The sequence below is a fragment of the Myxine glutinosa genome, chromosome 11, assembly GCF_964187855.1.
Source record: "Myxine glutinosa chromosome 11, kmMyxGlut1.1, whole genome shotgun sequence".
In the NCBI taxonomy this organism is placed as follows: Eukaryota; Metazoa; Chordata; class Myxini; order Myxiniformes; family Myxinidae; genus Myxine; species Myxine glutinosa.
The window spans coordinates 44109743-44126249 of NC_136271.1; the positions used below are offsets into that span (position 1 = coordinate 44109743).

At 42.1% G+C, this 16507-nt stretch overlaps 1 protein-coding gene across 1 annotated transcript in view; it reads right to left on the minus strand.

The window, feature by feature from the left end:
- Positions 1–16507, minus strand: part of LOC137436614 (1-phosphatidylinositol 4,5-bisphosphate phosphodiesterase beta-4-like) — a 159763-nt gene that overhangs the window by 65085 nt on the left and 78171 nt on the right. Inside the window, exons 13-15 of the mRNA XM_078786265.1 lie at positions 9689–9782; positions 6772–6851; positions 1229–1313 (exon numbers count right to left, since the gene is read on the minus strand). Coding sequence (XP_078642391.1) covers positions 1229–1313; positions 6772–6851; positions 9689–9782 — 259 coding nt within the window. The remainder of the gene's footprint in view (positions 1–1228; positions 1314–6771; positions 6852–9688; positions 9783–16507) is intronic.

Below are 16507 nucleotides of genomic sequence, written 5' to 3' on the forward strand. Positions count from 1 at the left end.
CCTATTCACCCGTAAAACGGGGTGAATAGGGACAGCCATAAAAATCCTATTTATTCCTATTTAACCCATATATGGGGTTAATAGGGACTATAAATTGCTTTATTTTTTTAAACAAGAGAACACTTTCAACCCAAATATGAACAAATCAGTATGGTTATCAATTTTCAGCGAAAAAAGTTTCCAAACTTTTTTTCAGTTTGTGTCCCTATTCACCTTGCTGTCCCTATTCACCCCCATTTTACGGTACATGGATTGAAAAAAAGATAACGTGTACTTTTATAGTACTCGGTTGAAAAAAGATAACGTGTACTTTTATAGTACTCGGTTGAGAAAAGATAAAGTGTACTACTGGCTACCACTAGGTGGCATTTGTGACCTACGTTAGCACATTCTGTGTGGAAAACAAACACAGACAGACAGACGAACCCAAATGCAATATCCCCTCCTTTGTTTGGGCTTTAGGGTAATAACGGCACAGATCTGGCAGTCGATAAACACAGTTCAGGGTGGAAGTAACAGAAACACAATGTAATGCATGGGTGCAGCTGCAGAATTTTTGAAAAAAAGGAAAGTAATGAGCAAAGCAAAACAACTCATAACTAGGGGAGTCCTGGGAAATTTTGAAAATTGACGTCAAAATATACATTTTTTGTGATTATCCTGTCCAAATTGTAACAAAAAACTGTGCAAATAAAAAAGTGATATTTGGGGAATTCTTTTTAATTTCACCTGAACATCCTTTGCTGGGAAGATTATTTTCAGTTAGTATGGCATTTAGTTATCATAAAATAAATGAATACTGAATACCACATACCTTTCCAGGACTTTTAATAGAAGTGTTTTATAAAGGTAGGGGTGGGGATCACACGTGATGTACTGGAGCGGTTTACCGGAATCACCCTCACTTGTGGTGCAAAATCAGAGCATTCACTACCACTTTAAACTCACGTGTTGTGTAATGGATGGGATTCCTGGAATTACCCTTGCTCCAGAGTAAACCAGAGCATTCACTAACCATCTACACCCTTGTGTTTTCTGCTTATTTCTTTACTTGGCAGATAATGGACTCGTTAACGCCATAATATCTGCACAAAAGACCTCGCCTGGCACGATGTGTAGGTCATGTGAGGATAACATGTGGGTCTCCAGTAAATGGACATCAACCTCTACTTCAAGGCATTATACATCTTTCCCATCATATAGTGCAGAAAGAACGACCATGACTTACCGGATGACTTTCCAGAGGATTCTTGAGGAGCTTCTCTCCAAAGATTTCTTCACAATATCGTGCAATTTTGTACTGCTGTGGTTTGCTGTTAAAAAAAAAATTACGATTATCATTCCTTTTTTGTACTTTCAATCTCCTCGATTAGCTATCTTTATTACACAAGAGAATGCAAATAAAAAAAATTAAAAAAAAGAGAATGCAAATTAGCAAAACAAAATTTGATGCACTGCTTTAAGGCTCATTAGGAAACTTGTACTAACAAAGGGCATTCAAAATAGCAAGTCCACAAACGAAATGTTCTTTCAATACACAAATATTTATCATGCAAGTATTTTTATGCCTCCGTTGACAAAGTCGCTGGAGGCATTATGTTTTCAGGTTGTCCATCCATCCGTCCGTCCGTCCGTCCGTGATAGGTTTTCGTTACCACGATAACTTGAGAACGGCTGAAGGGATCTTAGTCAAACTTGATGCAGGCATGTATAATGAGATAAAGATGAACCGATTAGATTTTAGGGTCACGAGGTCAAAGGCCAAAGGTCGGTGATATGTCTATAACTTGAGAACGCCTGAAGTGATCTAATTCAAACGTAGTACACTTATGTATAATGATGTAAAGATTAGCTGATTAAATTTTGGGGTCCTGAGGTCAAAGGCAAAAGGCCAGAAGTCTTGTCAGGTAAATATGTATTAACATTTGTGATAAGCTGAAGGGATTTAAATTAAAACTTAGTGCAGGTATGTACAGTCATAGCCAAAAATATTGGCACCCTTGCAGTTTTACAAATAATGCACAATTTCTTCCAGAAAATTGTTGAAATAAAAATATATTTTGGTATCCACAAATGTATTTCTTTGGTTTGCACTGCAAAAAAAAAAAAATCTGAAAAAATTACTAACTCTTAGCTTATTCCACACAGAAATCCTAAAATGGCTCGGAGAATATGACAGGCACCTTTTAGACATAGTTAGAAATACAGTAATTAGATTTCAAGCAGGTGATTATCCTTTACTTTGGAATTGAACTCACCTGTGGTGATATGCAGGTGCCTGCAATATAAAAATCACTCATTCAACCAGTTTGAATAGAGAAAAGGAGTCATTCTGCTGTTCTGTGTCACTGTGAGATAGCATGGGGAAATGAGGCCACAAACGCAATGTGCTATTATGAGTCCGCAATGAGCATGGGGAAAATAAAGAAAACCAGAGAATTGTCTGAGGATGTCAGATACAAGATTGTAGCCAAGCATGGACAATCTCAAGGCTAGAAGACCATCTCCAGAGACTTTGATGTTCCTGTGTCCACCGCACGCAATGTTATCAGGAAGTTTAAGGCCCATGGCACTATAGCCAACCTCCCTGGACGTGGCCGCAAGAGTGAACTTGATTGAAGATTGCAGCATAGGATTGTTTCAACGGTGGAGAAAGCACCTTGATCAACTGCTAAACAGATTCAAGCTGACCTTCAGACACAAGGTACGAAAGTTTCAATCGCACGATCCATCACCAACTCAATGAAAGGGGGTTCTATGGTAGGAGACCCAGGAGGACCCCACTGCTGAGAGAGACACATAAGAAAGTCTGACTGGAGTTTGCCAAAGCACACCTGAACAAGACAAAATCCTTCTGGGACAATGTCCTGTGGACAAATGAGACCAAATTCGAGCTTTTTGGTAAAGCTATCATCTCTATGTTTACAGAAAACAAAATGAAGCCTTCAAACAAAAGAACACCTTTCCTACAGTCAAACATGGAGGAGGTTCAGTGATGTTTTGGGGTTGCTGTGCTGCCTCTGGCACTGGGTGCCTTGAATGTGCGCATGGCATCATGAAATCAGGGGATTACCCAGGCATTTTGGAGCGCAGTGTTAAACCCAGTGTCAGAAAGCTCGGTCTCCGTCATAGGTCATGGGTCTTGCAGCAAGACAATGACCCCAAACACACTTCAAAAAGCACCCAGGAATGGTTCAAGACTTCTTCTTATCTTCTTATCGTGTCCACGGACAGTCTATACATGGCCCAACCAAAACTGGACACATTTTTGTGCCTTGTTGTTGAATTCGGCAGGGTTCCTGGCAACAGTGCAGGGTTCCTCTAGCGATGGACATTGCAGGAGATGTTGCATAGTCTGTGGCTCAGTTCCACATTCGCAAGTTGTCAGGCTGGTTGTATATCCCCATTTGTTTAGTAAAACCTTTGAATGGCTTACTCCAGTCCTAAGTCTGTTAAGGCACTTCTATGTTACCCAGTTGCAATTAGCTCCTGGGGGAAGGCTTTCATCAGGTAGAATTTCCATCGCCGGGGGTTTTTCGAGACTGGCAAGCCGGTCTTTCCACAAAGTGATGTAATGCAACAACACTGTTCATGAGGGCTCTTCCTTGACTTTAGGCAGCTTCGTGTAGGTGTATGACCATGCAGAGAGTGCCTTGTATCTGATGTTTGGCGGAGTCACTCTTTCTTGCTGGCTACCGTTCTTCTTATATCAGGGAGCTATACCCGCCAAGATACATCGGCTGTTGGTTTTAAACAACCTGTGATAGATCGGCAGCTAGCATTCAAAATGGCATCCATCTTCTTAGCATGAGTAGATATTTCCCATACAGGGCAGGTGTATTCAGCAGTGCTATAGCAAAGAGCAAGTGCACTGGCTCTCAATGTTTTCGATCTTGCTCCCCATCTTGTGTTCGTGAGCTAATTCATGATGTTGTTTCGTGCGCTCACTTTTGCCTTTGTCTTCTCGATGTGGTTATTGAAGGTAAGGCATCGGTCAAGAGTGACTCCTAAATATATAGGGTGCTCGCAATGCCTCAGTGTTGCTCCACACCAGGTTACTTTAAGCTAGCGTTTGGCTTCATGGTGTCTGAGATGGAATGCACAAACTTGCGTCTTTGTTGGGTTTGCACGAAAGTGGTTTTCTTCATAGTAGGATATTAATCCCTCCAAGGCCTCAGACAGCATTTTCTCCACGGTGTTAAAATCAGTGCTTTGGGCAGTGACACATAAGTCATCAGCATATATAAAACGGCAGTGGAAGTTGTACAGCAACGGTGCAAGCACGCTTCCCTGAGGAAGACCATTCTTCTGAATACGCCACTTGCTGTGCTTCCCACCTAGTTCAACATAGAACGGTTCAAGACAAAGTGCTGGACTGTTCTGAAGTGGCCAGCAATGAGTCCATATCTAAATCCCATTGAACACCCTTGGGGAGATCTGAAAACAGCAGTTGGGAGAAGGCACCCTTCAAATCTGGGAAAACTGGAGCAGTTTGCACAAGAAGAGTGGACCAAACTGCCAGTAGAGAGGTGCAGGAAGCTCATTAATTGCTGTAGGAAGCGCATGAATGCAGTTATTTTGTCCAAAGGCTGTGTGCTACCAAATATTACGTCTTGGGTGTCAATAATTTTGCCAATGCCATTTTTTTTTTTTTTTTTTTTAAAGGATATATTAAGTCCTGAATCAAAAACAAAGGTTCTGTAATATTAACAGTGAAATAGAAAATTGTGAAGACCAAATACTTTTGTCAATTTCAACTTATTTTAAGAGAAAATTGTGAGTTATTTGAAAAAATTGCAAGGGTGCCAATATTTTTGGCCACGACTATATAATGATATAAACATGAACTGATTAGATTTTGGGGTCAAGAGGTCAAAGGTCATGTCAGGTAAAAATGTGGTAACTTGAGAACAGCTGAATGGATTTAAATCAAACTTGGTACAAGTATTATAATGATGTAATAATGTGGGCGGAGGCATATCAGTCGACGTCGTGACGTCGAAGAGTGTCGTTCCACTTAATACTAATTACATACATTCAGGATGGGCCATTTATCTACTCCCGAGTTGGAACCCATGTAGTTCTGTTGCTAAGAAACAAATTTGAACAAACTATTTACAGTATGTAGGTACATATTTCAAGTTTTTGTGGTAAAAAAAAATTTGAATGCAGAAGTGTACAAAATTAGTTTTGAATTTCGACGTGATTTCCATAATTTTCAAGCAGTGTGTGCATCCTTTCACGATACTCTAAGAGTAAGACCATTTTCCGACCGTAATTTCTCCAAAAGCTGCTGTAATCCGCTCTTTCTGGTCTTGAATATTCGCTGGTCAAGTTGCATAAACCTTGCCCTTATGAAAGCAACACAATAAGAAATCGGACATGCCCAATGGGGTCTCCAGGTCAGCGAATGGCTCAAGACTTTTCCCGACCGTTGGATAGGGCCCAGTTCGTCCAATACGCCCTGGCCCCCTCGTTCGCCAGACATTTTCCCCATGTGATTTCTTCTTGTGGGGCTTTCTTAAGGGCAATGTTTATGCAACTCAACCAGTGAACATTGAAGAACTGAAAGAGCAGATTCAAGCAACTTTTGGAGAATTAACAGTTGGAGTGCAACAGGATATTGCTTGAAAATGATGGAAATCGTGTCGAAAAGCGTAACTAATTTTGTACACTTCTGAATGCAATGAATTTTTTACCACAAAAACGTGAAATATGTACCTATATCCTGTAAATATTTTGTTCAATTTCGCTTCTTAGCAACTGAGTTACAGGGGTTCAAACCCAGGAATAGACAAATGGCCCACCCTGGATTTATGATGTATATCTATCTATAATTCCAGTAATCTCTGTATGTCTGTATGTATGTCTGTGACCGCTGTTTCTCGACAACCACGGGTCCGATATACTTGAAACTTGCCAGGTATATTGCTGGGGACCTGAGGATGTGCCTTTTCAAGGTTTCATATTAATCGGAGAAGTAGTTACCGAGCTATGGCGATTTAGCCGTTCGCCGTTCGCTTTGGCTTTGCGAATGGACCAAACCATTCATGTAAATAGAGGGGGGGGGTTCTGTGGTCGTTCGCTTTGGCTTTGCGAATGGACCAAACCATTCCATGTAAATAGAGGGGGGGGGGTTCTGTGGTCGTTACTGCCACGCGGTTTGGAATGTTTTTCCGAACGGGCACCCACGTACGGGCACGTCCTAGTATTGAAAAATCAACTATGACATTTCTTGCCCTATTGTGAGTATCTTGGTATAACTTTTTGAATGCCCCAGGTATACCCTGAGATGCAAAAGTCAAACCTTTTTATTTAATTTTTATTATATTATGTTGCAACAAGGAAGGACATGTTTAATAACTCTTATTTTTCTGGCTTTTGATTGTTCTTTTAACTGTTCCGGCTTTTGATTAAGTAATATGTAACAGTTACCTAGACAGTGATGAAAGTTGATGCACATGTGATGTTGACTTATTAAAGTTGCTATTGCTTCGATTATATTATCGAAATAGCATTGGCTGAATGGCACGTCACCTGGAAACAGTGAAATCCTAAAAAAAAACAATATACAAGTATTCAAATAAGCATGCACTATATTAGCACACTCCTGTCAGTCTATACAGATAATCACTACTTAAGGTGCAGGATGGATAACACCACCCTACGTGGAGGAAGAGGAAGGAGATGGTTGTAAAAGTATTGGTAAAAGTACAAACAAGTCCATTTTGGAAGTCTGGGGAAACAAGATAATTAATGCCACTGTATTACCTGCAGTGATTTTCAAAAGATAAAATGACTGGGTAAGCCGATTTCACAAACGCTGTCTCTTGAATGGCTTGAATTGCATCCTAAGAGAAGCAATAATTCAGAAGAATACACATTCATAAACACAAACAAACGATGCAAGCCACATCTCTACATTACCATGACACAGGGGGAAGGGTGGGGGTGGGACGGGGGGGGGGGGTAGTGAAGGGGGAGGGGAGGTCAGTTTATAAAAAACATGGTATTACATATATAAATTGTTATCGAAATGTCTGTGAAGAAAAATATTCTAATAAAGTGGTCATCATTGTTTTGAACTTGGTTGAAGATATCTTTGTGTGGAATATTAATCTCATGTGTATATTTAATATCACTGCATGAAGGAAAACTTGCAAGTAAAACAAGAAACCTATTTGATCGTTTTGCGCAGGAAATTAATGCTTTATTTAAGAACAAGCATGACAGCACTGTGGTCACAACCTGCCAGGTAAAAATATATATTTTGCGCCTCCTCTGTCCACTCAACACCTCTGGATTAAGTAATTACTAATAATTTTTATTCGACATATGATTATATTTTTTAGGGTCCCTCATCGTGAGTAACACTCGACCCAAACAAAGCCAAGTGAAATCTGAAGCAACAAACCTGGGCAGTGTATAATCAACAGAGGCCTATACAGGCCTAATGTTTTAGGCCCACCAGAAAATCAAGATGGGAGCCACATTATTTTGTCTGGGTGCCATGGTGGGTGGAGTCAAGCAACAAATATGGGTGGAGTCCGTCAACTATCCAACCAATGAGTGCACATTTCAAAAATCGACCCCCAACAAGAACCATAACAAAAGAACAACAACCACACCGAGCTCTTGTAGACCTATGACGCATCACAGGTAAAAACATTTTATAAAGTCTTTCGTTCATTTTTCTTCTTATATTAATGCAAATTAGTGTAGGTAAATGAGGTTTCCTTTATTTAATATGCATTCCCACAAGATACTGAATAAAGGTTTTGAAAATGTTCTGCTATTTGATTGGAAGATATGGAACTCAAATTAGGAATAGAGGATAAAATGATCCAAGCAATCACAGAAATAACAAGACAGAGCATTTAAAAATGCAGAGGTTTGCTGGGGCACATGCTGTATATTATGATGGATCTGAGAAGCAGTGTTAACTCACTCACTCACATACATACTGACACAGCATCGTTACAATAGCTTTTCACATTCCTTTGGGAATGTGAAAGGCTAATGACTCACTAAATGAATTCTCACATCCATATCCAGGATGTCCTCGCCGTCTTACCGGTTAACGTTGTTTCGTTATAATGTCTATAATAATTAGTTACCAAGGCTTCAAATATTACTTCATGATTATTTACCCATAAGTCACTATTACATCGTCGAGATAAAATTATCCATTTAACATCATTTCACTTAACGTCGTGCTTTTCAAGAACGTAACCACGATGTTAACCAAGGACCAATTAAGTAAACGTATATATTAAAAAAAAATTTTTTTTAAGGAAAAAGGTGCATCCAACCAAAAGGTAACTAGATCTACTTTGCCAATTTAGTAATAAAGAAGCAAGAGTAGATCCAATGTCAGGGGAACCTGAAGTACAAAAAAAGAAGGCATTGCTAATTGAGGTGTCAGTCCCCAGCACTTTGGGCCTAAACAACGCAGAAATCAAAAAGATTACCAAATACCAAGCCCTCAAACATGATGCGAATAGATCCTGGAAGGTGAAGAACACCAAAATTGTACCAGTGATTATTCGAGCAATGGGAATATAACAAGAGAAAAATGACCACAGTATGGTCACCAGCTGCGACGTGTAGAATCATGAGGATATCCGTTGCAATATGCGCTACCAAATTCGACCAGTCATTCAATTATACGCATGCACTTGTGTCTTTTTGTCTTTCAGTTCTGGTCTTGTCCTTTGTTTTGCGACGCAACATGCTTCATCAACTGATTACATATAATGTATGGACGTGAATGTTATTTCTGTTAATGTTAATTCATTAATGTTATTTGTTAATGTTAATTCTAGGTGGCAGAGGGATAATTTGAAACGGGCTTGGTCAGTAGGGGAAGTCCGAGTGTATGCGCATGCGCTATTCAATAATTACACCTAATTTGTGTCAAGTTCTGTGAAACGAGATTGATATGAAAACATTCATGTTGTCTTTGTTGCTAAATTTATTCTGGTTTCTTCAAACAAATCGCGATTTTAGTCCGCGATGTTCTTACCTCTTACTAACGCACGTCCGAGTGTATGCACATGTGCTATTCAATAATTACACCTAATTTGTCTCAAGTTCTGTGAAACGAGATTGATATGAAAACATTCATGTTGTCTTTGTTGCTAAATTTATTCTGGTTTCTTCAAACAAATCGCGATTTTAGTCCACGATGTTCTTATCTCATACCAACGCACATCCGAGTGTATGCGCATGCGCTATTCAAAAAGGCACCCCAACAACAAGAACAACAATGCGGTCCTCTCATAGAGCTGCTCGTTGCAGCTAAAAAAGAACCTTACAGAGATCTTAAAAACATTCCCTGGGAATATTATGACAAACAAACTGTATTTGGAAGCTGTCTGAGGCACGGTGACGATCCTCAAAAGAGCCCTCGGAACAAAACTTTGAGAATAAGAAAACTTCACAAACTGGTCCATGAATCATGACCCTTTACTGAAACGTAGGTGGATACTTCGAGACCTGGGAGGACTCTGTTCCACTTTCTGAAACCCGCATATGTAGATAACTAACACACACACACACACACACACACACACACACACACACACACACACACACACACACCCTTAACTTGTTTTTTCATTTATGTTCCTCACAATTCTAACACACACACACACACACACACACAAACGGTTTTAAGGTACTGTACCTTCAACAGGATGTCAGTGCACATGGCTTTGCCATGAGTTATAATGGGCTCTTGGTCATCTCCTTTCCCATCCCAGCAGTCAAGTTCAACACACCTGCAGGGAAAAATAAGTATCATGAATCAAAAATTAGTCACCTTGTAGCTTTGGCCAAAGTTAAAATTTAAAATTGAGTTTCACTCCAAAACAATCATTTCCATCAATATTCAGGTTTTGTGCCTTAGTACCTATATGTTAATTTCAATCACAAACCAAGGAAGATATCCATATTGTCTCTTCTCTCTCTCTCGCCCCCTGCTGGCTGTTGGTGCGTTGGGTGCAGTGTCATGGCGTCTGCTCGTGTTTTGGCCTTGTAGCTCCGTGCTTGTGGTTTGTATCTCTACCCGCCCCTTTCCTCTTCTCACCTTTGTGCCGTCTTTTGTGTATCCCTCTTCCACGTTATCATCCCTTCCCCCCTCTTGAGAGTGAGGGAGCACACGTGGTGATACAGGTAAGGGTTCCCCCTTAGGGCGGTTCCCTCTTCGGTTTTTTCGCTTCGTGTTACAAATCATTATACTTTTTTCCGTTTCTTTTTTCGTAATTACTTTTATTTTTCGTTTGTTTACTGAAGCTTTTTGACTTCAATAACCATTTATACATTTATCCTTTGTTTAAACGTGGAAACGATGGCGGATAGCTCTCGTTACACGTCTCTTGAAGCGCTATCCCGGAAACACGGGTTAGTTTGTTCACCTCCATCGGGAATCAACGTCGAGGCCATTATCCTTGCCGTCGGAGAGATAATCGGTTTGGATAATGTAAAAGCGGCTTCCCACAATCCCGCATGAATAAACGTGTGGTAATCTTTGTTTCCGCAGGACCCATGGTTGCTCAAATAGTCGAGCACGGACTTTTCTTTGCTCCCGACGTATTTATTCAGGTATGTCCACTCGACACGCCGGCAGTTCGGATTTCTCTCTCTAACGCTCCTCCGTTCCTTAAGAACAAAGACCTGATTACTGAACTAAACAAACTTGGTTCTGTCGTCTCTTCAGTTACTATGGTTCCTGTACGAGGGAAAAATAACCATTTAAAACACGTCATGTCCTTTCGTCGTTTTGTTTTTATGATTTTACCACGTGGTGTAACCTCTTTAAATGCGGTATTGCCCTTCAAGGTCGAAGCTCACACTTATCGGGTCTTTGTCTCCACAGAGTCTCTAGTGTGTTTTGAGTGTGGTCAATATGGTCATTTAAAAGACTCGTGCCTGAAAAAGTCCACGGATAGAGTCACTAGCATGAATGGTGATGAACAGCAGGGCTCTACTGAGATCGTTGTCCATGATGTAAATAGTATGGGTGGTGCTGACACAAACCCCATTGTTGACAAACAGAGAACCAAGAAAATAACCCTCTCACCTTCTAGCGACCTCAACAACAACAACAACAACAACAACAACATGCATTTTAAAAGGCCATTTTCCCTACTAGAGCGGGGGCTAGCCTTCTAGCGACCTCAACGAGCCTGATAATAAGGTCTTGGCCAGTCCTCCGACCTTTGCTCAAGTGGTTAGTGAAGGTAACGATGGAGCGCATCCTCCTCCTCAGCAGTTGCCTCCAGTTGAGGTAATTCCTCATCCTCCTCTGCCTTCAGAATCTTTTGAGGGTAATGTGATAAATGCTGAAAATTTATGTGTTGACCAGGCAGCACCTGAGTCTCTCGGGTGTTCTGAGGGTAAACCTCCATGTGAGGTTGAACCTCCATGTGTGTCCCTTGCTGAAGGTTGTGTTGATTGTGCCACCCCTCCGTCTGTGGGGAGTGGTGAGTGTGTAGGAACTAGTGATCTGTCTGTGATCGAATCATCCATTGAGGCAGCTGAGCCTTGTCAAGCTCATGGTCAGCAGGGTGATAGCGTTGACGTCTCAGATTGTCACGTTGATGAGCCTGTTGCTTCGGCAATGGACTCTCAATGCAATGATTGTGACTCTGATGGGGTTCTTCCGTTGCCTCACTGAGTGATGGTGAGGCCGACTTCTCATCGGAGCATGTCTCTGGAGACTCTGTCCCTCCTGCTGAAATCATGGATTTCCTACAAAAAAAACTTACCATAAAAGGCGCAAGAAAATTTGCGATTTCTTTGTTGACACTCACACCTTCATTATTGGGGCTCGGGAAGTTGTACAACAATCTGCGGCCCTTCATATTTCTGATAAATCGCTGAAAAGACTGAAGAGGTACCTTGTCAGAGCAAGGACAGAATTAAACCTGTAATGGCTGTGTTGCTGCCTATGTTTTTATGAACATAGCAAGTTTGAACATTAATAGTGGGCGCAGTCAGCTGCGTAGGTCCCAGACTGTGCAATTAGCCAGGAGGGAAAAGATTGATGTACTTTTATTGCAAGAAACTCGTGCCACTGCAGACTGCATGGCTGATTGGCAGCAACAGCTGATTGGCACTTGGTTTTTTAGTAATACAGATTCTGTGAGTCCGGGTATTGCTTTTTTGTCAGTGCACATTTGTCTGTCTCCCCCCCTATCTTTAAGGAAATCGTACCAGGCTATCTAGCCTCTGTAGAGTTTGAATACAATCAGCAACGATTTATGTTTGTTAACGTCTATGCTCTAAGCGATAGTACAGATCGAGGAACTTTTTTTTAAATCAGTCTTTTAATTTCCTGAGACACCTCTCTCCTGATACATTGTTGTGTTTAGGGGGTGACTTTAACTGTACTTTAAACCCAACTTTAGATAGGAACAGTGCAGAGCCACATCCAGCTTCAAGTAGGCCTCTTTCCAGTATAATTTCGCGGCATGACCTCAACGATGTATGGCGGCAACAACACCCAAACCTGCAGCTATTTAGCTGGTGTCGGGTTTTACTAAATCACCTTTCACTTGCTCGTCTTGATAAATTTTATATTCCTAACTCTGCTATCAATCTTGTGACGTATACGGCTATTGTCCCTTCTGGCTTCTCTGATCATTCTTTGGTAAAACTGTGCTTTTCTTTTCCTCGTTTCAAACGCCGCACCCTGTATTGGTCCTTTAACACCTCACTTCTGAGCGATCCTTTCTTTAAATCATCCTTTGTGGTTTTTTGGGACAAGGTTGTGTATTTCCAACATCGTTTCCTAAATCTCTGTCAGTGGTGGGACTATGCTAAAGCGCAGATCCGTGTTTTCTGTCAGCAATACAAAACCAATTGCTCTCAAAGTAAACAATTATGTGTTGATGCCTTGAAACAAGAAATTCTACGATTGCAGGAAGGTACTGAGGTCCACAGTGATGAAAAACGGTGTCAACCCATTTTTGAAAAACAAACTCTGCTTAAGGAATTAATTCAAGAAAATGGTATCGGTGCCTTAGTCAGGCTGAGAGTGAATGGTTTACTGTCATCAGACACATGTTGTAAAGATTACTTTAAGTTTGAGAAGACGACCAAGGCGAGCCAGCAAATGCTTAGTCTTCGGGCAAGTGATGGGCATATTCTTAGTGATAATACGGAGATTGTTCATTTTGTTCGGTCTTACTTTGAGAATGTGTTTTCCTTTAAGCCCAATGATGTGCCTGCAATGCAGAATATTATGACCAATTTACCGCAGATAGATGAGCATCAACGGCATGTCTTGGATGAGAACATTACTCTCGGTGAACTTAAAACTGCGCTCGATGGCCTTGCTGATCATAAGGCTCCTGGTTTTGATGGGTTACCAGCTGAATTTTATAAAACCTTTTGGGACATGCTTGGTCCTGCTTTGCACTCAGTGTTTTTATACAGCCTGCGTGAGGGATTGTTACCCCTTAGTTGTCGACATGCAGTTGTTTGCCTTATCCCTAAGAAAAACGACCTGCAATTGATACAGAACTGGTGCCCAATTTCTCTTCTCTGCACAGATTACAAGATTTTTGCCAAAACGCTAGCTAACCGTGTAAAGACTGTTCTAAGCACAGTTATACATCAACATCAATCGTACTGTGTTATGCACAGATCTATGCACGATAACATTTTTTTGGTACGAGACCTGTGGGATGTGTGTGCATTTCAACAACAACATTGATCAAGAAAAGGCTTTTGACTTTTTTGACTCTGTTAATCATGAGTATTTGTTTCACATTTTAAAGCAATTTAGTTTTGGGGCATCCTTTATTTTTTATGTATCTTTATTGTATAATCACATTTTTAGCTTGATCAAGGTCAATGATGGTCTCTGTTCACCTTTGCAGATTGGGAGGGGAATTCGGCAAGGTTGTCCCTTATCTGGAATCTTGTACTCTCTTTGAATTGAGCCCCTTTTGATTCATTTACGATCTTCTCTAATGGGCTTTTCAGTGACTCCAGCAGAAAAGCCCGTTATCATTTCGGCCTATGCTGATGATGTACGTGTTGCTGTTCGCAGCAGTAATGACATTGTTCTGCTATTTGAGTGCCTACGGGTCTACTCTCAAGCATGTACAACGCTAATTAATTGGTCTAAATGTAAAGCAGTTTGGGTCGGCGGTACGCCACCTTCTGCCCTTCCAATTCTCCCTATGAATTTGACATGAGGAAAAGAAGGTGCGAAATACCTCGGTGTTTACCTTGGAACCCCTGGTTTTGTCAAATTGGGATGGATTGCTCCACAAAATTAGCAATAAATTAAACAGATGGAGAGGAATTTTGTCGACCTTGTCTTTAGAGGTTGTGCCCTGGTCATTAACAACCTGGTGGCCCCTCTCTTATGGCATAAAATGATTGCCTTTGCAGCCACCTGCAACGTTGGTGTCGTCAATCCAAAAATGCTTACTTGACTTCTTTTGGGATGGCAAACACTGGCTAAAGCCAGAGACTATTTGCCTTCCACTGGCGGAAGGGGGTCATGGACTTGTGGACATCCTTTGTCGGGTGATGGCCTTCCGAGTCTCTACAGCTCGTCGTTTTTTGTTTCTGGAGGCCTTGCCCTGGAAATCTACTGCAAACTGTATATTAAAACAAGCTGGCATGCTGGGCTACAATTGTGAACTCTTTTTCATGGAGCTGCAACATGTCGATGCTTCGCTGCTCCCTGACTTTTACCAAGATGTCTTGCACGTCTGGCGGTCCATTTCAGTAACTCGGCAAATGGAGACGTACAACAGTGAAAGGTTCCTCCGGGGACCCCTTTTCTACAATGCCCTTTTTTTTTCTGGATACAGAATCGAGGCTCGTGAAAGAGCTAACATTTATCACACAAACAAATCAAACAGACAAACAAAATATATAAAAAGAGGGAGCGGTAGACAAGATGGGGAGAGAAGGGGAAGCACACAAACACAACATTTGAGAGCAGGGACATCGGGAGATGTGTGGGAGGGAGAGGGCTTGGGGGGAGGAGGCGTGGGAAGGGGGGGGGGTGGGAGAAGTATAAAACACAAGGACACCAAGGACTTCCAGGAAGGAAGTTGGTATTTCAAAAAAGTGGATTTGGGGTGAAATTAGCGGGGTAGAAAAGATCAAGGTTTTGAATGGGGGAAGATAAGAGATGGTGGTGAACAGCTGTTTTAAAGACCTGGAGGGAGGAGTGGGATTGAAGAGAGTGAGGGAGTTTGTTCCAGAGGCAGGAGAAAAGAGGAATGAAGGAGTGAAGGTGAGCAGAGAGTCTTGATTTTGGCAGTTTAACCATAAGAGGGTTGCAGGCAGATCTTGTGCGACCTGTAGGAATATTTGGGGGACAGAGCCCAGAGAGCTGGGGGAGCAAGGCCGGAGAGGAGTCGGTAGAAGATGGAAAGACCACCAACCTGTCTGCGGTGCGTGAGTGAAATGCCCTTGGAGTTAGCTTCATCGCGAGAGATTCCAATGATTCTGAACGCTTTGGTTTCAACAGCGTGAAGGCGAGCTAGGTGTGAGGCAGGAGCACCAGCCCAGATGGGAGAGCAGTATTCCATTGAGCTGCAGATGAAAGCCTTGTATGTGGTGAGGAGCTCAGGTGTGCCAAGTGTTACGTGGTCCTCCCGGTAACTACCTGGTCTCGGTGACCCCCGGACCGTGGGAGGCACCCCGCCAGAAAGATATATGATTTATACGCTTTCGTAACGCAATCAATATGAATTCCAGTCAATAAGAAACCCCACACCAAGGATCCAGAGTAATCAATAATATATTCCCCCAAGGAATCAACAATCAACAACCATCAACAATCCACAATCAACAATCAATCACCAATATGATTAAGATGGCCATCTTATATATGTGTGTCCCCTTTCCCCACTCCCGACCCCTTGGGTACTCACGACCCCTTTGGTCTCTGTCCCTCACAATGTCTCTGGGCCCCTCCTGACCAAGGTGATGGTCGGCTTCTCCGCACACGGGCGGTTGAACGAACCCCTGGCTGACGTGCTCCCAAACGTGCACGTCACGTACCGGGAACAACGGTTGCAGCGTGCACCTCCTTGCCAAGCAACGTGGGCAAAGCAACGCGCGGCTTGTCCAGCGCGCGAGGCCCAAGGTGCGACCCGTACGCGTCCTTGTAGACGGTGAGGCGAACTGTGTAGGACGCTTGGTTCCGTGCACGAACCCACGGCAACTTGATGTGTCAAGGGGTAATTCCTTTCGCCAGATGGGTTTCCAAACGCAGCGTCAGACGCTGCTCGATATCGATACCCTCGCCTCGGAGCTCGGCGAGGAAGAAGAAGAAGATCGTCGCTTCTCCAGGACCTCGTGTCTTTTTCCTTCCGTTTCCGGTCTCCTTTTTCCCAGAAGGGCTCCTGACCCTTTAATCACAACAACCTTTAATCGACTACCCATTGATAAGCAAAGACCTGAATAGTAATTCACATGAATTCGTAACACTCCCCCCCTTCAAGAAAGAAAGTTTGAACCCAGCGAA